Source organism: Pseudorca crassidens, chromosome 11 (genome assembly GCF_039906515.1).
Source record: "Pseudorca crassidens isolate mPseCra1 chromosome 11, mPseCra1.hap1, whole genome shotgun sequence".
Lineage (NCBI taxonomy): Eukaryota > Metazoa > Chordata > Mammalia > Artiodactyla > Delphinidae > Pseudorca > Pseudorca crassidens.
In genome coordinates, this window is record NC_090306.1 from 68,580,762 (window position 1) to 68,608,447 (window position 27,686).

The window sequence follows — 27,686 nt, forward strand, 5'->3', positions numbered from 1 at the left end:
TGTGTGTGTTCCACTTCAGTACAAGCAAAGCATGATGTAATGATAATAATACCCTCTTTTTGCCTGGGGTAAAAAAATCAAAAAACAAAAAAATCACAAATCTATAGTGTTCAGTTACAGAATGAAAACTGAAAAAATCAGGAGAGAAACCAAACAAGCGGTGATGTAACACAAAAGAATTAAATGGAAAATTCTGATTATTTTCAGCAGTTCTTATTTCTTACACATATTAGAAAGAGAAAAGCTTTTAAAAAGCAAATGTGTATCTATTATAACATTTCTGTACTTGTAAAGTAAGAACTGCATTAGTGATTTTAGTTTAAAAGTATTATTTCCTATGGTCTGTTTCCCACATAATTTCATGATCCTACTGCTGTAACATTTTCATTCGGAAGGTCTCTGCAATCTCTGGATTTGAGTTTTTCAAGAGCAAATGTGGTCACTACCAAAACAGGTAACAGACCTTCCCTTTAGGTCAACACCATATTCATTCAGCTACTCTGCTGAGTACATGGAAGAATCCTGCATCAGTGGGTATCAGGTGAGTTCTCGTCATGTCTAGCTTGAGTCAAACTTTTAGACTTGTACAAATCTTCATGCGTTGAATAGGGAACAGGTTCTTTTGGATCAGAGGAATGTGTCAGAAAACCAAGAAGTATTTATACAATGAACCAGCAGATTTGCTTGTGCCAAATGAACATTCAGTGAGTTTAATGAAATCATTCTCCTTTCTTAAGCTACAGAAGCAGCAGAAACGTTCAATTTTCCATTAGGATTTTTACCTGGGAAGTAGTACTGGTTCTAGACTCTGGGCTGCCACTGATGTCTAAATTCTCTTACAGTGTACACACGAGAATACCTGAAACACACACGCGCACAATCAATTACTAGATCACTGGGGTTAAGTATATTTTTAAAGTTACTCAAGTCTTACCTTTGCTGTGGCCCTGGCACGGAATTCAGGACAGCCATTAACAGTTATCGTTTCATGCATATATTGATACACCTAAAATGTTCACATAAAAAAAGAACGTGTAAGAACATTAAGAATATCAATTCTTTCATTGCAGATAGGACAATAAGTTTTCACTGTAAGACAGAAGTTCCCTATCACAAAGTGAAATAGCTTTGAATCAATTATCCTGATGATTTGGACCAAAAATCCCTCCTATTTTTTTTTTTGCGGGGGGAGCGGGCAGGTGGTGGTTAGGGCAGAGAAGAGAGGGCAATCACTTTTATTCACTTTTTAATTTGGCTATCCATGTTTATCAAGTAATAAAACTTTTATATTTGGTTTTATAAAAGCCGCTGTTGGTAAAAATTTTTACCATTATTTATAGTTCTATCTCTCAAATACGTAATAAAAATAATGTATATAGTTATTTCCTGAATCTAGGTAACACTTTAAAAATAGTTTTCTAAGTTAATATTCCACAGAGCTGGGATTACAATATCTTTTCCTTGAATGTTGGAAGGTATGCAAGTTGGAATGTGTTACTGATACACACTCATAATTCATAACTATAGAGATTCAGGAGCAAAGACAACTAAAGTAAGAGATTCTTGGAATTAGTAATACAGAAAAACATATCAACTATGGGTTCATGTTAACATTTAGATGAAATAGAAAAAATGGGGGGTAAAATCTGGACCCAGAATGATGTCACAGAAAGCATACAGGTTTTGCTGACTAACGGACCTACGTTTGAGCCTTATAATACAATTGGGGAACTATGAGGTCTTGGGTGAACTACTTTACCACTTTGATGCTCTTTTTGCCCATCTGAAAAATGGGTAAAGAATATTTATTTAGTATGGTTGTTTCTTTTTTTTTTATGCAGTATACAGTTTATTACTTTGTACTAACACATTCTCATATTACAAAGGCAATTTAGTGGAAGAATGTTTCTTTTGATATTTGAATAATCTGAAAGAACACAAACAGAATTATACATAAAAACATACTCGTTTGGATAACAGCAACAACAACAACAAAAAGACAAGTTAAACAATAAAAAAATTTTCCTTTCTTACAGGTAGACAATGAAGTGGACCTAATTCGGTTTTCTGTTTAAAAGCCTCCAAAGACAAAAGCAGCTTAAAATCTAATTAAAATGAATAAAAAATGTTTACTAAATTACTGGTCTTTGGCACCATTTTCTGTTTTCTGTTGTATTATTATTATTTTTTTTCTGCGGTACACGGGCCTCTCACTGTTGCAGCCTCTCCCGTCGCGGAGCACAGGCTCCAAACACGCAGGCTCAGCGGCCATGGCTCACGGGCCCAGCCGCTCCGCGGCATGCGGTATCTTCCCAGACCGGGACACGAACCCGTGACCCCTGCATCCGCAGGCAGACTCTCAACCACTGCGCCACCAGGGAAGCCCTGTTTTCTGTTGTTTAGATGAAGGTTCTTTGTCTGTTTCTTCTCTTGCTCTTTTTACTGGTCTAGATGCACCATTTTCATCATGTTCATCATCACTATCAAATTTAGTTTTCTTGCCCTGAAACTGTACTTTTCCTTTAGCAGACCCAATCTGGGCAGCTTTATTTCCCTTTCCTTTTCCTTTAAACCTGCGACCTTTTGACTTCTATTTGTTTAGGGATTCTTGTTGCTCTTCTACTATTTTTTTCAATGCTTCTTTTTCCACATCTCTTTCTAGAACTTCCCAGGTGACCTCTTTGTTCCTTAATTGTAGGTTACCATTATTCGCGTCTTTTGCTTTCCATAGCTTTTTCTTTAAACAGAATTATTTCCTCTTTGGCTCCTCTGACAAAGTCTATCCATTTTATTTCACCATGATTTGAGAAAAGGACATGCAAATCTTCTCTACACATCTGATCATCTAAGTCCCCCGAGAATTTCAGCAAGCAGCCAATCTTTTCTTCTAGAGATTTCATTTCAGCATTTTCTGCTAACTTTTGTTTTTCTTCTTGCTCGTGTTTAGCTCATAATGTAGCTTCTATTTTATTTTGCTTTCTTTCTTCATTTTTCTCTGTAAAGTAATCGGCCTTGAAAAGTATTAGCAGGTCTTTGTGTCTTTGTACTTCTGGCCAGGGGTCTCAACAAACTTCTTAGCAGATTCAATGGTATCAAATACAGCAAATATTGATCCCTTAAATACTTTGTGCAATGTTCTTCTCATCTTAATATTTAGTACCTGACCTTTATCTTCCAACCATTCTTTTATGTCATCAAGGGTTGCATCAATTGGGAAGCCTTTAATATAAACAGATCTGTTTTTTACAACAGTTTTATACTCATCAGTCACTTCAGGGAAGGGTTTGCTTGGAGATCTTCTAATTTTAGTTTATCTTCACTTATTTCCATGAGTTCTGCTTCACTTATTTGCATGAGTTCTGCCTTTGATTTGCTCAATGCTTCTACTATTACATTAAAGTCTGTTGTTAGACGGTTTAACCTATTAAATTTTATCATTATCTCCAAAGGTACCCAACCTTCACCCAGTTTGATCTGTTCCTTTAAAAATTTGTCGCGTGGAAAATTGAAGTCACCAAAATAATGCTCGATTTGATGACAGATTTTGGCCTCCAGAGCAGCCATTTTTTTCATTATCACCATTTTCTGCCATTCTGGCTATTTTTAAGTTCCCGGTCCCACAGAGACGCGCCACAGGGTCACTAACAGCGACCGCAACATCTCCCCTCCCCAGCACCGCCGGCTTGCCCAATGCACCTCAAGAAGATGGGGGTTGTCCCGGCCAGTATGGTTATTTTTCTTTGAAAGAATACTTTCAAAACGCCATCCAGAGCAGGTACTCCTTAGACAGCAGGTATCATTACTAATTATGATTCTAGACAACTATACAAATTGTTGAAACATAACAGAAAAACTGTTTTTCCTTTAAACTACCAGGGATGGGGGGGTTAGGAAATCAGTAGTAAAATAAATTGCTCAATTTTAAATAAACTGAAGTATAGAGGATGACTTTTAAAGGATAGTTTGAAGAGGATATTTTGAAAAAATAACACGATTAAATATGCTTGATTATATGCTCATTTTGAAGATTTAAATAATAAATTTGTAAATATCTATTGCATAAGGCACGGGGTAAAAGTCCATTTGGTATTATGCTGGAGTATTTTTCAGGAGTGACCCATTAGCCACATCAGTAAAAGATGAAACAGGAGAATTTTAATTGAAGATTTTTTCCTTTCTATTGATCTTATTTTATATGCTTAAGTCAAAAATTATTAAGGTGAGTTCAAAATTTGATTAATTCATCCATTCAACAACCATTCATTGAATGTCTGGGACTGATTTCCCAACATTTTTTATTGGCTCATGTCTCAAATATATTTGGTTGAATCTCCACTAATGCTGATTCATCTTTCCCAGGTAGCATATTTAGAAGGAGAAAGACAAAGTGGTCTGGAGCAGAAAAGTAGGAGCACTACTGAGGATCCACCTTTAATCCTTATGTTTCCACTAAATAACTGGGGTATTCAGTTTCTGTGGGAAATCTGAACAGGAAGAGAGCAAGTTTCCAGAAGACCATTTTGTGGAACTGGGACCTGTTCATGCAAATTCTTTAGGTTACCAAAATAACTGCTAAACATGTTTCCATGTTATTTCCTTGAAAATGTATCGTTCTGTTTCACAGAAATGGTCCTTCCACAAATAAATGCCACTTACTTGCTCTTACAGCCCATTTAAGAGGAGAATTTTCTCCAGCCTGTTTGCCTGTTTCTCTTGTTAATAAACTCTCTCAAATCTGACCCGTTTGCTCCATCCTAACTTATTTATTATCTGTTGCTCGAAGCACGGAATTAGTGTCTTAATTGGGTCTCTCTACCACCAAAACACTATAGACTTTAGTTATCAACATCAAGTACCTACCTGACCATACTGCTGCTGTGCTCTTCGCTGTCTGCTGCCCTTACAGTAAAGGTTGCAAAGTCAAATTCTTACAAAAGTCAAGCTAGTGAAAATAATGCAGAGCACAGCCTCCTCTTTCGTCTTGTTTTCCTACTTCCTTTTCTCCTCCCTGAGCATTACCCAAACATATCATACCCTCTTAGTTGCCCAGGCTTTTGCACATGCTGTATGTTCTGTTTGGAATGCCCTTCCATCAGGAAGACTCTTATTTATCTAAGTTTAACACAATCATTAAAGGCTTAATTCAAATATTGTCTTCTCTGTTAAACATTCTCTGCCTTCCCCAAGCAGAGTAAATTTCTCCCTCCTTGGCTCCTGGCCAAATGAGTTTGTCTGGAGTCATTGCGGTCATCTTTTCCGGAGGAGTGACGTGTTTGTTTGCATTCAAGGATGTTTATGAGGACAATCATGTAGCAAATAATTGGGGGAGGAGGAATGGTTGTCATCAATTGATTAAAACAAAAACTACTTTTTTTTAACCAAGGAGGTGAAAGCCCTGTACACTGAAAACTAATAAGATGTCGATGAAAGAAATTGAAGACACAAATAAATGAAAAGATATTCTGTACTCATGGACTGGAAGAATTAATATTGTTAAAACGACCATGTCACCTAGAACAATCTACAGATTCAATGCAATTCTTAACAAAATTCCAACGGCATATTTCACAGAAATAGAACACAATCCTAAAACTTATATGGAACCACAAAAGACCTGAATAGACAAAGCAATCTCGAAAAAGGAGAACAAAGCTGGAGGCATCACACTCCTTGTTTTCCAACTATATTACAAAGCTGTAGTAATCAAAACCATATGATATTGGTATAAAAACAGACACATAGATCAATAGGACAGAATGGAGAGCCCAAAAATAAACCCATACATGTATGGTCAATTAACTTATGACAAAGGAAGCAAGAATACACAATAGGGAAAGGACAGTCTCTCCAATAAATGGTGTTGAGAAAACTGGACAGCCACATGCAAAAGAATTAAACTAAACTATTATCTTGGACCATACACAAAAATTAATTCAAAATGGATTAAACACTTGAATGTTAGACCTGAAACCATAAAACTCCTAGAAGAACACATAGGTGGTAGATCCTTGATATCAATCTTAAAGATTATTTTTTGGATCTGACTCTAAAAGCAAAGACAACAAAAGCAAAAATAAACAAATGGGTCTACATCAAGTTAAAAAGCTTCTACACAGCAAGGGAAATCATCAACAAAATGAAAAAGCGACCTACTCAATGGGCGAAAACATTTGCAAATCATATATCTGATAAGAGGTTAATATCCAAAATATATGAAAAACTCATCCAACAGCAAAAACAAAAATGAAACAATCCAATATAAAAATGGGTAGAGGATCTGAATATTTTTCCAGAGAAGACATACAGATGGCCAAGAGGCACATGGAAATATGCTCAACATCACTAACCATCACGGGATGCAAATCAAAACCATAATGAGATATCACCTCATACCTCTCAGAATGGCTATTACCAAAAAGACAAGAAATAAGTGTTGGAGAGGATGTGGAGAAAAGGAAACCCTCATGTACTGTTGGTGCCGTTGTAAATTAGTGCACCACTATGGAAAGCATTATGGAGGTTCCTCAAAAAATTAAAAAGAGAACTACCATATGATCCAGTAATTTCACTTCTGGGTATTTATCCAAAGAAAATGAAAACACTAATTTGAAAAGATATATGCACACCCATGTTCACTGCAGCATTATTTAGGGGAGCCAAGGTATGGAAACAACCTAAGTGGACATCAGTGGATAAATAGATAAAGAAGATATGGTATATACATGCAATGGTATACTAGTCAGCCAAAAAAAAATAAAGAGTAAAATCTTGTTACTCATAACAATGTAGATGGATCTTGGAGGCATTACGCGAAGTGAAATAAGTCAGACAGAGAAAGATAAATACCACGTGATCTCACTTATATGTGGAATCTAAAAAAAACAAAACAAACAAACAAATAAAACCAAGCTCATAGATACAGAAAATGGATTGGTGGTTGCCAGAGAGGGGAGTTGGGAGTGGGCAAAAAGGTACAAACTTCAGTTACAAAATAAGTCATGGGAATACAGTGGACAGCATGGTGACTACAGTTAATAATACTGTATTGCATATTTGAAAGTTACTAAGAGAGTAAATCATAAAAGTTCTAATCACAAGGAAAAAAAATTGTAACTATTCATGGTTATGGATTTAAACTAGACTTACTGTAGTGATTATTTCACAAGGTATACAAATATTAAATTGCTATGTTGTACATCTGAAACTAATATATGTCAATTATACTTCAATAAAAAATAAAAATGAGGAAAACTGAAGCACAGAAGAAAAACTAATTTTGTAAGAGCCTGAGATAAAGCAAATACAAATTAAGAATAATTATCCTTAACACCCCAATTTGAACTGTGAACTTAAAAACGTGCTATGCAAGAAGTAGTACTATATATAGATAATTGCACAGGCTCTGGAGATGACTTGGAAACAAACCCTGGGCCACTTATTAATTGTATGATTTTTGTCAGTTACTTCATTTCTCTGGGGCTCAATTTTTGCATTTGAAAAATGTGCTTAAGGCATCAATTAACTTCTAGGTCTGTTGTGAAGATTCAATAAGATAAGAACAGTTTGTAGGATGTAGTAAGTGCATAAAAAATTAGTTGTTATCATTACTATTATCATTATTATTTAATGTTTCCCAATGTATTTGACCCTGGGATCTTTGAGGAAGAATCCTCTAGGACTAGGAGTCTATGAACACTTTTAGAAAGAACTGATCAAAGACTGTAGTTCTCAACTAGGGGAATTTTGCCCCCGCCTCCAGGAGACACTGGGCAATGTCTGGAGACATTTTGGGTTGTCACAAATGGGGAGAGGCATGGTGCTGCTGGCATCTAGTAGTCGACATGCCCAGTAGCCGGGATGCTGCTAAACACCCTACAATGCTCAAGGCAGCTCCCCACAATAATGAATTATCTGCCAAAATGTCAATGATGCTGAGATTGTAAAACCCTGAACTAATGAATCAAGCTATATATTTTCTTCTGATGTGTAATAATTAGTGAGCTATAAAACAACACTTGTATCGCACTGAGAGAAGGGTCTCGTAAATGTTCAGTAAATAATTTTTGGAGTCAAATATGATTCTGGTGCACATTTAACAAGGACTTACTGTAGGCCAAGAGTAGTGCTAAGCGTTTTATATTTATGAGTTCATTTAATTCTCACAACTTGTGATTCAGGCATTCTACACACAAGAAAACAGCCATGGAGATGATAACAAAACCACAACTGCACAGCTAGTTAGTGGCCAATTTGGTACAGAAATTGATATCCAGTTGCCTCCCAAATGTTTCCTCTTTTAACCACATCAGGTTTTCTTATATTGAGACAACATTGGACCACTACTATTTTGGCAGCATGTGTTGAAACAGATGTGAAGATGTCACAAGTACTTATATTTTGCATAAAAGTTTCTGGGTTTTATATGGTGTCTACCACCTATACAAGTGGTGGCTGCCAATCAACAATACGATTCTGAAACCAACAAATGCACCAACTCCAAATGAAAGTGAAATAGCATTTCAATCCTCTTTTCTGGCTATAACATACTAAGATTAAGTGAAATAAATCCAGTGTTAGCGTCAGTCTTTTTTCCTGTAAAATACAATAGATTCTGATACTTGGTTTTCAAAAGTGAGCTAAAAAGGTCATGGTCTAGTTATAGAGTCAAGTCAAAACTTGGAGATATTAATTCTACTTCCATTAGCTATGTCATCTTAGGAACGTTTCTTAGCTTTTTACTTCCTAAGGGGCAAAACCTATCCCTGCCTATCTTACTTTTCAAGGACAATTGTAAAAGTATAAAATTTTGAAGAAAGGTGTTATGGAAAGCTAAAGTATTTCCCAGATACCCTGAGAAAGTTTCTGAAGGGAAGACAGAAAATGGTTGTATGAGCTTCTTCAAGGGACAGTGCATGGGGCTTATGGTCCTCTGAATCTTTTGGGTCCCCAAATGTCTGGCAACCTTACCTACAGCATTTCTAAGCACATTCTATTGGATATCATGGGTTTAATTCCTAGTGAAAGTCAAATAATTTATAAAAACTCTTGTATAGAGTTTTAGTTTACATCTTAGTCAATAATTTCCTAACCTTGAATAAATCCCACAAATTCAATAGCATTTTGTATATTTAGAAGCTATTCTAAGCTATTGAAAATTTACAAATACAGATCAATTCAATAAAGGCAGTGGAATTGTGGTGAGTTGGTTCAAAAAGATCCATTTATTCATTCATTCAACTAATATTTACTTACAAGCTATTCTAGTCAGTAGGTTAGGCACCTGGGCCAAAATATGAAAAAAAATATATTGGCTGTTTCTAAAACTTTGAATTAGTATTAATGTTCATTATAGAAGGAGTGTTTTAAAATATTTTAAGCGAATAGTTTAAATTTTACTTTTCTTTATATTAAAAAGCAGATAGCCTATCTTTTCTGGATGGAAAGTTTGTCACTGGGAGAATATCAAGTACAAATGTCATAAAAGCTTCTCTTGTGGACCAAATTTACAACAGAATTCCCAGTTAGAGTTAAAACAAACAGCTAAAATTCAAGTGCAAGAGGATTCTTGCTTCTTAGCTCTCATTTATCATAGACTATGTAGACAATATCACAATATAAACTTTACACTGAATCATTCTTCTTGATCTTGAAAACCCTGATTGGTACAGAGATGTAGGAAAGGGATGACAAATCTATATCATCAGTTTCTTGCCCTTTACTCCTTTTCTATGTGACTTTAAGGGACCTACTATCTGTGCACCTTAGTTTTCTACTATGTAAAATGCTACCTTCAAGAGTCAGCCAAAGAAGACAAAGTATGTGGCTTCATGAACCATAACTTGTTATTCTTATACTTTTATTATAAAAGCTGCTATATTTCTATTATTACTATTATATGCGTGTGTGAGATTTGGTTGGAACAATGCCTTTAGAATTTAGCTGCTTGGTGAGAAGTGTGGAAAAAACTTTGAGTTCAAAACTAGATTCTGATTGTTCTGTCTTCCGCTCTTGCAGATAGCTGTGTTGACTCTTGTATTTTGATGTTATTTAAAGTTGCTGCGTGAGGCAAACACTACTTAGGCTCACCTTACCCCACCCCCATTTTCCACTCCCTCCTCCCAGCACTGCCTGGCCACATGACCCAGTTCTGTCCAGCGAGAATTCAACTGGAAGTAGATGAGACGCTTCTATGAAAGTGTTGCTGTTTTGGTATAAACACTGTCTGTTTCCCCACCTCTATTTCTCATCCTGATTGTGGATATTATCAGCTGTAGTAGCAACCTGTAACTGCAAGAGAAAGGCCAGGGAAACACATAGACATCAGCTCTGATCACTTGGAGCTCCTGAATCCCTGTGAGCAGCTGCCTACTCTCAACGGACTGTAATGAAGAAAAACAGTCTATTTGTTTCAGCCACTGAAGTTGGATTTTCTGCTACTTTCAGCCAAGAGAATTCCTCATTGCTACATTACTCAAGTAAATGTTATACAGAACTATGCTATATTTAGAGCCTGTTTTCTTCTAGCCTCTTCCAATTCCAAAAGTTATAATTTTTTCATTAGAAATCAAAGCAAATTTGTTAATATGACGGTTTAGAAACTAAGAGAGGATAGACTAAAGTCACAGTAAAAAAAAAAAAGATGCAGAAACTAACTCTTGGAAAAACACTGTTAGGGATATGAAAAGACAAGCTAACTAAGAGGAAATATTTGCAAAACACATAGCTGGCCTTCTATCCAGAATATAGAAAGAGTTTTCAAAAGTCAATAACAAGAAAACAACCCAATTAAAAATTGGGTAAAGTCTGAACAGGCATGTCATCAAGAAAGGTGTATGGGTGGCAAATATGAAAAGATAATCAACATCATTAGTTGCTGGGAAATTCAAATTAAAATCATAATTAGACACATGTACACACTTATTAGAATATCTAGATTTTTAAAAATCCCGACAATACCTAGTATGTGGAAGAATGTTGAACAACTAGAACTCTTGTGGTAATAGAAAATGGCACATCCACTTGAGAAAACAAATTAATAGTCTTCCACAGATTTAAACCTAAACTTGTAAGATTCACGTATCTACATTTAGCTATTTATCCAAGATAAATAAAAAATGTATATTCATACAAAAATTAGATACAAGCACACTTTATTCATAATCACCACAAACTGGAAAAAACTCAATAGGCTTCAACTGTGGATGAATATCAAATGGAAGCACATCCATACAATGGAATACTGCTAGGCAATAAAAAGGAACAAACTACTCATACATGCAACAATGTGGATGAATTTCAAATGCATGTTGCTAAGTGAAAGAAGCCAGACTCTATAGATGTCATTTACATGATACTCAGGAAAAGGCAAAATAATGACAGAAAACAGATCAAAGGTTGTCAGAAGCTGGGGGTGGGATGAATTGACCTCCAGGTATGAGAAAATCTGAGGGGTGTTGGAACTGTTCGAATATCTTGATAAAGGTTATGGTTAACATGATTGTATGGGATTACTAAAACTCTGAAACTGTACACTGAAAAGGGGAAATATTACTCGATGGCAATTATACTTCAATAAACCTGACTTTTAAAAAAGCAGAAAATATTTCTTAAGAGATGAAAATATTCAGATACTTAATTGTTATTTTGGAAACCTAAAACAAAGACCTTAAAACACAAAAACCTACAGATATTTAAGAAAGTATTTAATATAATAAAAAGATAACATTAGCCCCCATTCCTCAAAGTTTATCAGTGTGGAAAGCAACATATACTTTAATGGATGGTAATATCTCTTTCAAAGTGTCTTATTATAGATGGGCTAGCTACTAAAATGTCAATAGAATTATAATCAAGATTAAATAAACTTCTCTATATCAGTGACTGGAAAAAAGAAATAAATTTTTCAGCAACATTGTGAAAAATGAAAATGGCATTAAACCAAGTTACCTCAAGAGGGAAAATAGTAGAAAGACATATGATCAGATTAGAGAAAATGAATGAGAAAGTCTAAATGAGAAAATTACATGGTCCAAATCCTACCACATTATAATATTAATTAAAGCTTCTTATATGTAGGTTTTTATTAAAAAGCAAGCAACAATGTACTTTTTTAATAAAAAAAGCAATGTAAGTATTAAGACTGATATTTATATCTATAGCTATCTATAATTTTTTTAATGGATTGCTTGATTTTTCAGATTTGGAAATTGAGATAAGAGTTGAATAAAGTTATTTGATTTTAAAATACTTAAATATTTTCATAACACTAAAAGTGAAGACTGAGCCCCCTCATGTCCTTATATAATTAGAGGCCACCTGGGTAGTTGGACAACATTCACAATATTAAGCCACAGTGTATTTATAATAAAAACTTGGCAGTTTTTCTGAAAGCAAATTTTAGGCCAAGGGAGGTATCTAAAATAAATATGTGGCTCTAAATTTAATTGCATTTAGTGGAGTCCATGCATGCAGAAATCGAGTGCCCTGATGTGAAAGTGCATACTGTACTCGATGTGACTAGAATAAAACAGAAATAGAGATTTCGTCACCAAACACATGGTCTACTTATTTTAGGAGGCTTTGTAGAAATAGTTCCAGACCAATTGAAAATTGGCTCATCTATTAAGGAAGAGATATTCAAAAAATATCTAATTTTTGCCTTGAATTTTTTCTTCCATTTTGGAAAAATGGCAGCTATAATTAAATGTTATACGTTTAAATCTATAGCAATCCATGTATCTATATTGTTTCCATATGCTTTTCTAACTGTGGAAATGTTCCATTTAAAATCACAGTGTTAGAATTCCTATAAACTACAAAATTTAGGGTATAAAATTTAATGTCTAGAACCAACCATTTTTTGAAAATAAAATAAAATGGTACACACTGGTTACAATTCATGTCTACTACAGTAAGACCATCAAGAGTCAAATCAATCCTGTGAAAATCCAAGAATAAAATATCTTGGGTAATGTCTTTTTCTACATCTCTCTTTGACCATCAACTTTGATGAGAACACGCCACCCACTGGCCAAGAAAAACACTGACAGGTATAGAGAAGCAAAGGATAATACATCTCTATTAGGTTGAAATGATTTAAAAAGAGAGTTCAGAGACTTCCCTGGTGGTGCAGTGGTTAAGAATCTGCCTGCCAATGCAGGGGACACGGGTTCGAGCCCTGGTCTGGGAAGAACCCACATGCTGTGGAGCAACTAAGCCTGTGTGCCACACTACTGAAGCCCACACACCTAGAGCCCGCGAGCCACAACTACTGAGCCCACGTGACACAACTACTAAAACCCGCGTGCCTAGAGCCTGTGCTCCACAAGAGAAGCCACTGCAATGAGAGGCCTGCGCACCATAACAAAGAGTAGCCCCTGCTCAACGCAACTAGAGAAAGCCTGTGCACAGCAACAAAGACCCAACACAGCCAAAAATTTATAAAAAAATAAAAATAATTTTAAAAAAGAGAGTTCAGTCATTAAAACAGACGTTTGACAATATTACTGGTAAAATCAATATGTCGACTGACATTCTTGCCAGAAATGGTGGCATTACCTACAATCAAAAACAAAAACAAAAATCACTGAATTTGAAGATTGAAAAATATGTGACATTTGGGGTAACTAAACATTTCTGACCCCTCTCTTTCAAGTGTGGGCCTCTGTACACCTGCTTACTTATTGCCTCAATATCCCCAGAGAAGGAAGACCTATCTGCTCACATGATTGGTCAGCACCCAAGAACCGTATTAAGCCATGGTTTTACCAGGGTTACTGACAGTGTCTCTAAAAGGGTTAGGAGCCACAAGACCCATCTTCTACTCTTTCTGCACCCATGTCACAAGAATTCAGGTAGGAGTTGCCTGCTTGGAGGAGATGTAGCTGTTGCTCTCGTTTTCAATTCTATAATACCTCCTTAAGCCAAACCTGACATCTCAGATTCAGACTGGAGAAAAAGGAGGATTCATTTAGATGTAAGGACCCAAACTTCATTCTCCAATCTATATTTTACCAGAAAGAGCCGTACTAGAGAGGATTTGGGTGCTTTCCATGCTAATAACAAAGTGGTCGTTTGTTTCCTATTTGGTTATGGGCCTTTCACGTTGCTTCCTTGGTTGGTAACTCCTTGAGAAGAACGACAGAATGCAGGACAGGATCTGAGTACTCCTGGACCACTGGCTATGATAACATCTTAACAGCACTGAAATCTCAAGTCTACCTCTCACAGTCCACACATGAGACTCCATAACTCAGACTTTCTGCTGCAATGTGATACATGCCATTTGTGATCTGCTTTAAAGGGCACTAAGCAGACTACAGCAGTAGAAAAGCTGAATTGAAATGGTCCATCATTTGTGACCTAACTCGTGTGTTAAAGTGAATTTATGAAAAAGGTATTACTAGACTGAAGGAAAATATGGTCTCAAATTGCAAGTGATCACCAATGCTTAGATAGAGATGAAGATAAGGAACGTTTTGGACAAATTGATGTCTTTCAATATCTACTCATCTTCCTAGCCAAGTTATAAAGGGACAGGAACTTTTTCTAAAATGCTGTTATAGGTTAATTCTAATGAGAAGGGCACACTAAGAAAGTTCTCCAGAACTCTGCTTCCCAAATGATGTGGCAGGGATGAGAGGACCCTCAAGGAGGATAACCTGGGATCACTTCCCAAAGAGGATTAAATGCCCCTTCATGCCTGACAGTAAATGGATGGCACATCCTTTCTTTTTTCTTCTTCTTCTTTTAGTTCTGTAGGAACTCAGTAGGGAGGCATCAGGACTGTTGGTATGTTACATATCACAGTCTTCAGAATCGCCATCAATTTTAAAATTTCCAAAAGTTAGTTATATCATTTGTTGTAAGTGAATTAAAATGATTCTGCCATATACTTACATTTTCCAAAGGGAACAGAAAATACTCTGTAGAGTTTTACAACTAATTATAATTATTCTGTTATATAAAAGCAGAAGCATTAGTTGTCAAACTATAAAACTGAAGAATGACTATAATTTTTAAAACTATGCCATTAACCATTAATTTCTCTACTTATTTTTATAATTGGTTTATATTTCCTAGTGGGTTCTTAACACACATTAACTTTCATAAGGTAGTACAAATACTTTGTACAAATTATTTAATAACTGCAAGGAAAAACTGAGATCACAAATAATGGATGATTTCCACAGGGTCCACGTGACAGGTGGCCAAGCCACCAGGGAGAAATCTCTTTCCTTATGGTTGTCTAAAAAAGAATTCCCTTAAGGCAGCTGTTCCTGTCCTGTCGTTGTTACACAGCAGGAGTCCCCTGTGACAGGAAACGCCTGAGCAAAATTTTGGAAAGATGTCATTTCCAATTAGTATAGCACCATTCAAAGGGGCTGGATTATCTCTATTTGCTTACTTTGGGTAAAATTCAAACAAAGTTTGGGGCTTAAAATCTGTCTCCTTTTTTTCTGATTGGATTAAGACAATGTGAAATCTCATGAAGGATTCCAAAGTTCTAGGATATTGGCTCAGCAGGGTTGAAATTTACCTGCATACTTAAAAGTTTGCAAGAGTTGTAAAATCAATTTCTGCTTCTTAAAATAGGTATTTATCAGGAAAATGAACTAATCATTTTGGATAATTAGGAGTATATTGTCAGTGTCATATGAGTCATATCAGCTAATCAAATGAATAGTAAAGAAAAACTTTAACTCAGTAAAAATCAACCTGATTATTCAGTTGATTGAGATAAAATTATTACAGCTAATAAAGTTGCCAGAGGTAACAGTAAAAATACAGGATGTACAGTTAGACTGGAGTTTCAGATAAATGATGAAAAATTTTTAGTTAAATTATGTTCTGTGCAATATTTAGGACATCATAAATGGATCATGGTTGAAAAGGAAACTATTATAGTTTGGCAACCAAGAGATGCTGGATATAATTCAGAGTAGAATGGTGAATATGATTAAGGAGTAAACTGAACAGAATTTGGTGTTGGAAGCCTCTGGGTGAGAAAAGATGGAAAGGGGTCTAGTTTGCTGGCATGGGCAGGGATGCAGGATAATGAGTTTGAGTCACTGTGTGATCTCCAAGAAATGTTCAGTAGACAGCTAGATATGTAGGACTGAATATTAGAAGTATATGGGCTGTAAGATATAATTTGTGAGTTATCTATTTAGTTGGCAAATGAAGTCCTTTATGTATATGTTATCCTTTGGGTGAAATTTAGAGTGAGAAGATGTGAGGGTCTTGAGGGGTTCCAACATCTTTTTATGTAATTTATAAGCTAAGCCTTAGTATTATATTTAACCTATAGAGCCAAGGCATCTATTTGAATTTATATAACTCATATATAGACCTTTTCAAATAAAATATATTCAGGAGAGAGGGAATACAAAGAAATAAAATTTTCAAAAGTGATTTGACAGTAAAAGTCATCAATATATACTATAGAAAATTTGTACAACTGTACAAGCAAGAAATTAGAATCAGTTATAATTCCATACCAGGATATAACCACTGTTAACATTTTGGGGGATTTATTTCTAGTCTGCTTTACTTACTGATTTTAAGAAATCAATATCAAGTCAGTCATTACATACCTTTTATAATCTGATTTTTCACTTAAAATGCTGGGAATATTTTTGCCATGTATTAGTCTTCTACATTATTTTAATGGTGCTATCATATTTAATCTTATAAATGTGCCAAATGTATTTATGAAAAAATGACTGAAAAATGAAAGGCGCTCCATGTATATATCATCTGTCCAAAAGACAGAGTTTATCAATTACCCTTTACTATAGCCTATATACTTCATACTTAGTGATTCCTACCTCTTCTTGCTTCTGTTCAGATAGACTCAAGAAAATATAGGCCCTTTCACTGGTAACTAGAAGTCTGATAAAAAATGAAAGGGATGGGATCGATAGAAAAGAGAAACGGACTATTTATAATTATTTCCTGATCAACTTTGGGATATTCACTGCCAAATTCATATTAGACTTGTCCTGATTTTCTTTAACTCCTGAGCATGAAAGTATACACTATATAATTTAACTCAGTATTTTACCAATTAGATCAGAGCCAGATCATTAAAACACAAAAACAAATTGTATCTATAAGCATTACTCATCAGAATCCTAGTGGCACAGACATGTTAAGTAGTTGGTCCTCCTGATTTCCATAAGAAAATGTGAATTAGAAAAAATCCTATTGGAGATAAACATATGATTTTTGAACCACAGAATTTCACTCCTAATGCAAAAAAAAAAAAAAAAAAAACAGAATCAGATTGTGTGACTTATTTCATAATCTACTAATTATTTTTGTTTTGCTTTGCTTTTTTTCTTTCTATTTTGATTACTTGAAAGTTAAATGAAGTTAAAACTGAGTTATAGACAGTTCAATAAGAAGAGAAGATATTAACAAATTATAATTCTAGTAATTCCCTATCTGGTTTTCTGCCAATTTATGTGGTACACAGAAATAAAGATCTTTTATACTTACTACAGGAAGCAATGCTTGCTATAGATAAATTTTTCTATAACAATTAAATAGTGAAAATTACTAACAGATTATTTCTGAAATTAAGTCAGTACCAAAAAAGCTTGTTTAATAAATGAAGCTTCAGAGTGGAAGCGGTTGCAGATACATGCTGAAAATGAGTAAAAAAGAATCCTGACTTCTGGTCTGGGTTTTAATACCAAATGATTGCATCATCACTTAAATTTTCCAAAGGTTCCATAGTTCCTCCTACTATTTAGAAAGTGTTTTTAAAACATGTGCTAACTCACCACTTAAAGACTTTTTTAGATAGTAGCTGTGCAGCCTTCAAGTAGTCTTCAAAATAGAGAAGCAGAAGATTTGGTCCTTTCTCAAATAAGTTATCAGATGGCAGAAGTTTTAACTGTCTCAGTTATGACCAAATCCTTCAGCGTACACTAACCCTACAGTGAGGCACATTTTGGTAATCTCTGGGAAACCTATAAAAATATTTTCATCATGTTTCACATGTTTAGGTATCCTGGAAAATTATGAATTATGATCCTTTATATTATACACCTGCATTCCTAGGCCTCATTTCTCTTCTTGAATTGACTATATTGAATATGAACACCACCGCTGACTCTTGTTAGTTGCAATAGTTATGGTCTATAAAGTCTCTGCAAACATTGAACTAGCAAATACTGGACCACTGCTCCTATGGAAAATTCAGAATTGGGATCCTATGAGCCTCTGGTTACATCTCCATCAATTGATGAATTTATTAGCTTGTTTTATGTGACTTTTTGTTTAAAGACACTTTATTCAATATATATTGTTGATAATTAACATTGAACTCAAGGCCAACAGCACTATAACTCATGCCTGAACAAAAGTTAATCTAGCAAGAGCATTCTCTCTGAAAGGTACATCACAGCCTTCTGGCCCTTAGGAACAGTGGACAGCACCTACCCATAGGTGCACACAAACTTAACCAAGCTGCTACTGATGGCAGATTCATTTGGCCTGAATTATCCAGATTGCTCAGGTCCCTTCCCATTCTATTCTGATGAGTTGTTTACTTATATGTCCTAATGACTATGATTGCTCAGTCACCCAAGAAGGGAGAAAGGAGGCTCACAATAACTCCCCTGGTGGTAAATAAGTGTGGAAAATGAGAATATTTTGATGTGGCCCATCTGATGTGGCATTTTGACATAGTCCTCCTAACACAGACAAGTAAATGTAAAACACTATTTTGTTTTAATGACCAAGCAATGGGTACAACAGACATCTCTGGTCCTCATCCATCCTGAACCCCATCTGGGGGTGTGGGTCAGGGATAAAGCTGTCAGGATTGCAGGCACGCATAATGCCTAGGAATAAGGTAAGTGCTAATATCGCTTCAAGATCCTGATTTCAATACTTTTGGATAAATACCCAGAACAGGGGCTGCTGGATCATATGGTAGTTCTATTTCTAATTTTTTGAGGACCCTCCATACTGTTTTCCATAGCAGGTGCACCATTTTGCATTCCCACCAACCCACCAACAGTGTGTAAGGATTCCAATTTCTCCACCTCAACCAACACTTTTGTCTTTTGTTTACGCTAAGTGAAATAAGCCTGTCACAGAAAGACAAATACTCTATGATTTCACTTACAGGAGGTATTTAAATCAAATTAATAGAATCAATGAGTGGAAAGGTGGTTGCCAAGTGGCGGGGGGTGGGGGGAGGGATGGGAAAATGGGGAATTACTAAACAATGGGCATAAAATTTCAATTAAGCAAGATGAATAAATTCTAGAGTTCTGCTGTACAACACTGTGCCTAGAGTCAACAATACTGTATTGCAAACTTAAAAATCTGTTAAGAGGATATACCTCATGTTCAGTCTTGTTGATATCATTTTTAACAAAGAATAGGGTAAGGACACCTCTTGTGCACTGAACTGGAAATTCTTTTTTAAAAGCTAACTGATGAAAGGCTCTTTTTCGGGGGAAAACACATTAAAATATTCCTTTGAGGATAGGGCAGCCGCAAACATTCACTTAAACCCCAAAATATATCTAGATTTTATTTTAGAAAAACCTCATCTGCATTTTTGCAAAATTTCACATTTTTAAAATAAAAAAGATTTGTCAAATTACATGTCAATTATACCTCAATTTTCTAAAAAAATGGTTTAAGATTATTTACACAGACCTTTCATTATTTCCATATCTACAGACAAAGTTACACTCATAAGTTTAAGGGCATAATACTAAGAGCAACTGTATTTATTTCTTTGTTGAAACCAAATGAGCTAGACATGAGGTTCAAGATGGCATGGCAAATCAATTTCAATAGTCAATTCCCAAACTTGACCCCTATGATCTAATTATAACCTTACGGCTCTAAATATCCCCACTCTACTTGGAATCTATATGAGATTTTGTAAAAGTTGGTTCCATATCAAGACCAGAAAGAAAAGTTTAAGAAAATCACTTTATTGCTACAACAGAACACAGCAAAAATGATGTGAAAAAAATAACGGACTGTTTATATTTGCCGTTTTAGGATGAAGGCCTTTGAATTTTTTTGTTTTGAAAAATGATTTTTTTTTATTTGCCAGGAAGTAGGCATGTGTTTTCATTAGGGATATTGTTGGAAGATTCCCACAAAGAAAAACATCTGCATCATTATTACTACTGTCAGAAAAATTCTCTGGCACGCAAAGCAGGGAATGCCACTTGTCTCAGGCAGCAGAGATGCTAACTCATTAAAAAGCCCAGACCTGAAAAAGAACTGAACTTCATTTAACTTTTGGGAGTGATATGCCAGGTTTAATTATAGAATGTAAGAAAAAAGACACCAAAATGCAACATTTTTTATGTGAAAATATTTCATAAGACGTTTTCTCTCTGAAAGAAAAAGTAGGTCAGTTTTATCAATGTGGAAGATGATTTGAATCCGAATGCATTATTAACCAGCCCTTAGGCATGACAAAAATCTGCCTTTGTATTTCCATATCCTGCAAATTAAATCCTATAAAAATCTAACTTTTGAAGGGGGAAAAATGCTCAGAAAGTTTTAATTAGGTTGAACTGCTTCATTACTACCTACCCTCAATCAGGTAAATGCTATCAATTCAGATTGATGCAAAGAATCTCTTTCTCAGCCACTGATTATTCCTGTTACATGGCCCATTTATTTTTATCAGAGATAACTGTCAGCATAACTCAGCATTAAAGGAAAACAACTTCTGATTCCATGCCTGCAAGTCTAGTGTCCTCTTTATTTTCTTACTGCCTATGTAAATGCATATTTTTAAAAGCTTTTATTGAAAGAATAAGTTCGCATAGTCACTTTTCTCATCTGTTAAGCAAATTATCACTTTGTATTATAAAATTAAAGAAATTCTACATTGACATGACCAATGAAATGAAAAGCCCATTTATCTGAAATTTTACCGGGCTTGTTTTTTTAAACTGAGTGGCCTATCCTGTTATCTAATGAGACTAGGGGTGCCTACTTATTATACACTATCTATACAGTTCTTATTATCTTACTTTAGGACAAAGTAAGAAATCGAAACCCCAGTCCAGGGAGAATGGATACATGATACATATGGCTGAGTCGCTTTGCTGTGCACCTGAAACTATCACAACATTGTTAACCGGCTATACTCCAATATAAAAAAAATTCTATACTTATATATATATGTGTATATATATTTTTTGTATACATATGTATATAAATGTTTTTTGGCCTTGGGGGGGGAAAAAAAAGCCCAGTCCAACGACTGAGAAGTGGAAAAGAGGGATAGGATCAATGACTGCCGGGTGATATTAACAACATCTTTGGAGAAACCGGAAATTTTCTTTGGCAGCTGTCACGATGTAGTGTGATCACATACGTGGTCAGCATGTAGCACACCCAAAATATCTACTCTTACACAGTAAGGTGACACTGAAATTCTCAGCAAGATTCAGAGTCCACTGCATAGTGTTTTATGAAACTATGAGAAGACAAACAGGCCGCTGTCCTCTGGCTCTTAGATAAGGAGATGAACTGAAGAGTTACCGCTATGTGATCTCCACCCTGAAAAGGCAGATGACAAGAAGTTACCCTCCTCAAAATAAGAGGAAGTACAGCCTTCCAGAGAGTGGAAAATGTTTCTTCTATAAAGTGGTTGTCATAGAATTGTTGCCATGATTTACCTTGAGCTGTTAGGATTCTTGCCTGTGCCTCCCAAGTGGAGCATACGCCACTGTGGACCATTTCTTAGGTGGTTTTCTAAATTCAATATTATGATAATAATGGACCAGGTAACAAGGTGAGAAAGCAGATGGCCTTAATCTAATTCACCAATGTTAAATAAAAGTGTGTGTGTGTGTGTGTGTGTGTGTGTGTGTGTGTGTGTGTGGTTGAGGGGATTTGTAACAGCTGACAAGAAAAATAAATCTTCCTTTCTTGAAATTATATATAATAAAAGCCCATATTTGTTTCTATTATGTAGACATATTCTTCAAAGACTAAATGTAATAAAGATGAAAGGATTCTCTCACTTGTAATTATCTCACATAAATTAAATTTCAGGTTATTAAACAGATATAAAGCTTTAAAAAAGGAAATGATCAGACTACTCTATCAAGAGTAGTGGGGGGGGCGGAGTCAAGCTGGCAGTGTGGGAAGACACCGAGTTAGCATCTCCCCACAACTAGGGCGCCTGCCGGCCGCTGGTGGGGGACCCTGATGCCCAAGGAGACGAGAGGAACCCCCAAGTGAACTGGTAGGAGGTGGGGGGACTGAGGGGGGAGGAGAAGTGGAGGCCAGACAAGATTGGTGCCCCTGAGGCCGGGGAGATCAGGAGAGGCAGGTGGGAGGGGCCCTCCAGTAGAAGCTGGAGAGGAGCAGAGGGCATTTGACCGACCCACTCGGGCACAGGGAGCCTGCTGAGCTCCCAGGCTGATCCCCTGCCCTCCAAGCCCCCCGGCCCCAACGCTGCACTGGTCCTGGGGGCTAAAGAAGGAGGGCGAGGGGAGAACAGGAGAGGCAAGTGGGAGGGGCCCTCTGGGAGGAGCGGGAGAGCAGCAGACAGCATTTGCCGCACCCACTCAGGCATTGGGAGCCTGCTGGGCTCCCAGGTGAGGTCCTCTGCCCTCTGAGACCGGGGTGGGGGGCACGACTGGGCCCCTTCTGTTCCTGGAGCCTAAGCCCCACCCTCCACAGCCTCCAGGGCCTTTTCCAGCCCTGTCCTAAGCATAAGCCCCACCCACCACCCAAACCTCACCCTTGCTTAGGCCCCGCCCTCCATAGCCAAGGCCTTCTCCCCCTTTTTTTTTCTTTTCTTTCTTTTTTTCTTTTCCCTCCTCTTCTGTTTTCCTATTGTGGTACTGATGCACCTCCCAGTTGCTGGTTCATCTATATTTTTATTTTTATATTCTTTCTAACATATCTGCTAATTTCCTAGTCTAATCTTTTTTTAACCTTGTTATTGTTCTTTTTTTTTTCCTCATGCTGCTTGGGGGATCTTGGTTCATGATCCAGGGGTCGGGTGAAGCTCCTGTGGTGGGAGCTCCAAGTCCAAACTACTGGATTAACAGAGAACCTCAGATCCCAGAGAATATTCATTGGAGTGAGGTCTCACGGAGGTGCTCCTCTCAGCACCAAGACCCAGCTCTACCCAACAGCCTAGAAACTCCAGTGTTAGAAGCCTCAGGCCAAAAAACCAGTAAGACAGGAACACAATCCCACTCATAAAAAAAATTTTTTAAATGAGACAGTGAAAAAATATGTCACAGATGAAAGAGCACGGTAAAAACCTGCAAGACCAAATAAATGAACAGGAAATAGGCAATCTACCTGAAAAAGAATTCAGAGAAAGATAGTAAAGATGATCCAGAATCTCACAAATAGAATGGAGGCACAGACTGAGAAAATACAAGAAATGTTTAACAAAGATCTAGATGAACTAAAGTACAAACAAACAGAGATGAACAACACAATAACTGAAGTGAAAAATATGCTAGAAGGAATCAACAACAGAATAACTGAGGCAGAAGAACGAATAAGTGAGCTGGAAGACAAAGTGGTGGAAACAACTGCAGAGAGGCAGAATAAAAAAGAATGAAAAGAATTGAAGACAATCTCAGAGACCTCGGGGACAACACTAAATGCACCAACATTCGAATTATAGGGGTCCCAGAAGAAGAAGAGAAAAAGAAATGGTCTGAGAAAATATTTGAAGAGATTATAGTCGAAAACCTCCCTAACATGGGAAAGGAAATAGTCAAGTCCAGGAAGCACAGAGAGTCCCATACAGGATAAACTCTAGCAAAAACACACTGAGACACACATTAATCAAACTAACAAACATTAAATTCAAAGAAAAATATTAAAAGCAGCAAGAGAAAAACAAAAAATAACATACAAAGGAATCCCCATAAGGTTATCAGCTGATTTTTCAGCAGAAACTCTGCAGGCCAGAAGGGAGTGGCAGGATATACTTAAAGTGATGAAAGAGGAAAAACCTACAACCAAGATTACTCTACCCAGCAAGAATCTCATTCAGATTCGATTGAGAAATCAAAAGTTTTTCAGACAAGTAATAGCTAAGAGAATTCAGCACCACCAAACCAGCTTTACAACAAATGCTAAAGAAACTTCTCTAGGTGGGAAACCCAAGAGAAGAAAAAGACCCACAAAGACAAACCCAAAACAATTAAGAAAATGGTAATAGGAACATACATATAGATAATAACCTTGAATGTAAATGGATTAAATGCCCCAACCAAAAGACACAGACGGGCTGAATGGATACAAAAACAAGACCCACCTGTATGCTGTTTACAAGAGATCCACTTCAGAACTAGGGACACATAGAGACTGAAAGTGAAGGGATGGAAAAAGATATTCCATGCAAATGGAAATTAAAAGAAAGCTGGAGTAGCAATACTTGTATCAGATAAAATAGACTTTAAAAAAAAGAGACTGTTACAAGAGATAAGAAGGGACACTACATAATGATCAAGGGATCAATCCAAGAAGAAGATATAACAATTATAAATATATATGCACCCAACACAGGAGCACCTCAATACAAAGGCAAATGCTAACAACCATGAAAGGAGAAAGCGACAGTAACACAATAATAGCAGGGGACTTTTAACACCCCACTTAACACCAATGGACAGATCATCCAAACAGAAAATAAATAAGGAAACACACCTTTAAATGACACAAGAGACCAGATAGATTTAATTGATATTTATAGAACATTCCACCCAAAAGTGGCAGAATACACTTTCTTCTCAAGTGCACATGGAACATTCTCCAGGATAGATCACATCTTGGGTCATAAATCAAGGCTCGGAAAATTTAAAATAATTGAAAGCATAGCAAGCATCTTTTCTGACCACAACACTATGAGACTGGAAATCAGTTACAGGAAAAGAAACTGTAAAAGTCACAAATACATGGAGGCTAAACAGTGCACTACTAAATAACCAAGAGATCACTGAAGAAATCAAAGAAGAAATTTAAAAAATACATAGAAACAAATGACAATGAAAACATGATGACCCAAAACCTATGGGACACAGCAAAAGCAGTTCTAAGAGGGAAGTTTACAGCAATTCAATCTCACCTCAAGAATCAAGAAACATCTCAAATAAACAGTCTAACCCTATACGTAAAACAGCTAGAGAAAGAAGAACAAAGAAAACCCAAAGTCAGTAGAAGGAAAGAAATCATACAGATCAGAGCAGAAATAAATGAAATAGAAACAAAGAAAACAATAGCAAAGATGAATAAAACTGAAAGCTGGTTCTTTGAGAAGATAAACGAAATTGATAAACCTTTAGCCAGACTCATCAAGAAAAAAAGGGAGTGGATGCAAATCAATAAAATTAGAAACGAAAAAGGAGAAATCACAACTGACACTACAGAAATATAAAGGATTATAAGAGACTGCTAAAAACACCTCTATACCAATAAAATGGACAACCATGAAGAAATGGACAAATTCTTGGAAAGGTACAATTTTCCAAGACTGAACCAAGAAGAATTAGAAAATATAAACAGACCTATCACAAGCAATGAAATTGAAACCATAATTAAAAATCTTCCAACAAACCAAAGTCCAAGACCAGATGGCTTCACAGGCGAATTCTCTCAAACATTTAGAGAAGAGCTAACACCCATCCTTCTCAAACTCTTCCAAAAAATTGCAGCGGGAGAAACACTCCCAAATTCATTCTACGAAGCCACCATCACCCTGATACCAAACCAGAAAAAGATATCACACAAAAAAAGAAAATCATAGACCAATATCACTGATGAACACAGATGCAAAAATCCTGAACAAAATACTAGCAAACAGAATCCAACAGCACATTAAAGGGATCACACACCATGATCAAGTGGGATTTATCACAGGGATGCAAGGATTCTTCAATATATGCAAATCACTCAATGTGATACACCACATTAACAAATTAAGGAATAAAAACAACACAATCATCTCAATAGATGCAGAAAAAGCTTTAGAGAAAACTCAGCACCCATTTATGATAAAAACTCTCCAGAAAATGGTCATAGAGGGAAACTATCTCAACATAATAAAGGCCATATATGACAAACCCACAGCAAGCATCATACTCAATGGTGAAAAACTGAAAGCATTTCCACTAAGATCAGGAACAAAACAAGGATGTCCACTCTCACCACTCTTATTCAACATAGTTTTGGAAGTCCTAGCCATGGCAATCAGAGAAGAAAAAGAAATAAAAGGAATACAAATTGGAAAAGAAGAAGTAAAACTGTCACGCTTTGCAGATGACATGATATTATATATATAAAATCCTACAGATGCCATCAGAAAACTACTAGAACTAATCAGTGAATTTGATAAGGTTGCAGGATACAAAATTAATGCACAGAAATCTCTGGCATTCCTATACACCAACAACGAAAATCAGAAAGAGAAATTAAGGAAACACTCCCATCTACCACTGCAACAAAAAGAATAAAATACCTAGGAAGAAACCTGCCTAAGGAGGCTAAAGACTTGTACTCAGAAAACTGTAAAACACTAATGAAAGAAATCAAAGGTTACATAAACAGATGGAGAAATATACCATGTTCTTGGATTGAAAGAATCAATACCGTAAAAATGACTATACTACCCAAAGCAATCTACGGATTCAATGCAATCCCTATCAAACTACCAATGACATTCTTCACAGAATTAGAACAAAAAATTTTACAATTCGTATGGAAACACAAAAGACCCCGAATAGCCAAAGCAATCTTGAGAAAGAAAAAAAGGAGTTGGAGGAATCAGGCTCCCTGACTTCAAACTATACCACAAAGCTACAGTAATCAAGAAGTATGGTACTGGCACAAAAACAGAAATATAGATCAATGGTACAGGATAGAATGCCCAGAGATAAACCCACACATATATGGGCACCTAATTTATGACAAAGGAGACAAGAACATATAATGGAGAAAAGACAGCCTCTTCAATAAGTGGTGCTGGGAAAACTGGACAGCTACACGTAAAAGAATGAAATTAGAACACTCCCTAACACCATACACAAAAATAAACTCCCAATGGATTAAAGACTTAAATGTAAGGCCAGACACTATAAAACTCTTAGAGGAAAACAGGAAAAACACTCTTTGACATAAACCACAACAAGATCTTTTTTGACCCACCCCCTAGAGTTACAGAAATAAAAACAAAAATAAACAAATGGGACATAATTAAACTTCAAAGCTTTTGTGCAGCAAAGGAAACCATAAACAAGACGAAAAGACAATCCTCAGGATGGGAGAAAATATTTGCAAATGAAACCACAGACAAAGGATTAATCTCCAAAACATACAAACAGCTCATGGAACTCAATATTAAAAAAAACAAACAAAGCAGTTAAAAACTGGGCAGAAGACCTAAATAGACATTTCACCAAAGAAGACATACAGATGGCCAAGAGGCCCATGAAAGGATGCTTAACATCACTAATTATTAGAGAAACTCAAATCAAAACTACAATGAGGTATCACCTCACACCAGTCAGAATGGCCATCATCAAAAAAATCTAGAAACAATAAATGCTGGAAAGGGTGTGGTGAAAAGAGAACCCTCCTGCACTGTTGGTGGGAATGTAAATTGATACAACCACTATGGAAAACAGTATGGAGGTCCCTTAAAAAACAGA

At 36.2% G+C, this 27,686-nt stretch overlaps 1 protein-coding gene and 1 pseudogene across 5 annotated transcripts in view; both read right to left on the reverse strand.

Annotated features, from left to right (window-relative positions):
• Window positions 1–27,686, reverse strand: part of LIN7A (lin-7 homolog A, crumbs cell polarity complex component) — a 365,099-nt gene that overhangs the window by 190,605 nt on the left and 146,808 nt on the right. For all 5 annotated transcript variants that reach the window (XR_010932507.1, XR_010932509.1, XM_067697467.1 and 2 more), the window contains one exon: window positions 935–1,006. Coding sequence is in view for 3 of the 5 variants with exons in the window: in XM_067697467.1 (XP_067553568.1) it covers window positions 935–1,006 (72 nt within the window). In the remaining 2 variants the exon portion in view is untranslated. The remainder of the gene's footprint in view (window positions 1–934; window positions 1,007–27,686) is intronic.
• Window positions 2,345–3,951, reverse strand: LOC137202237 (lupus La protein homolog pseudogene; annotated as a pseudogene).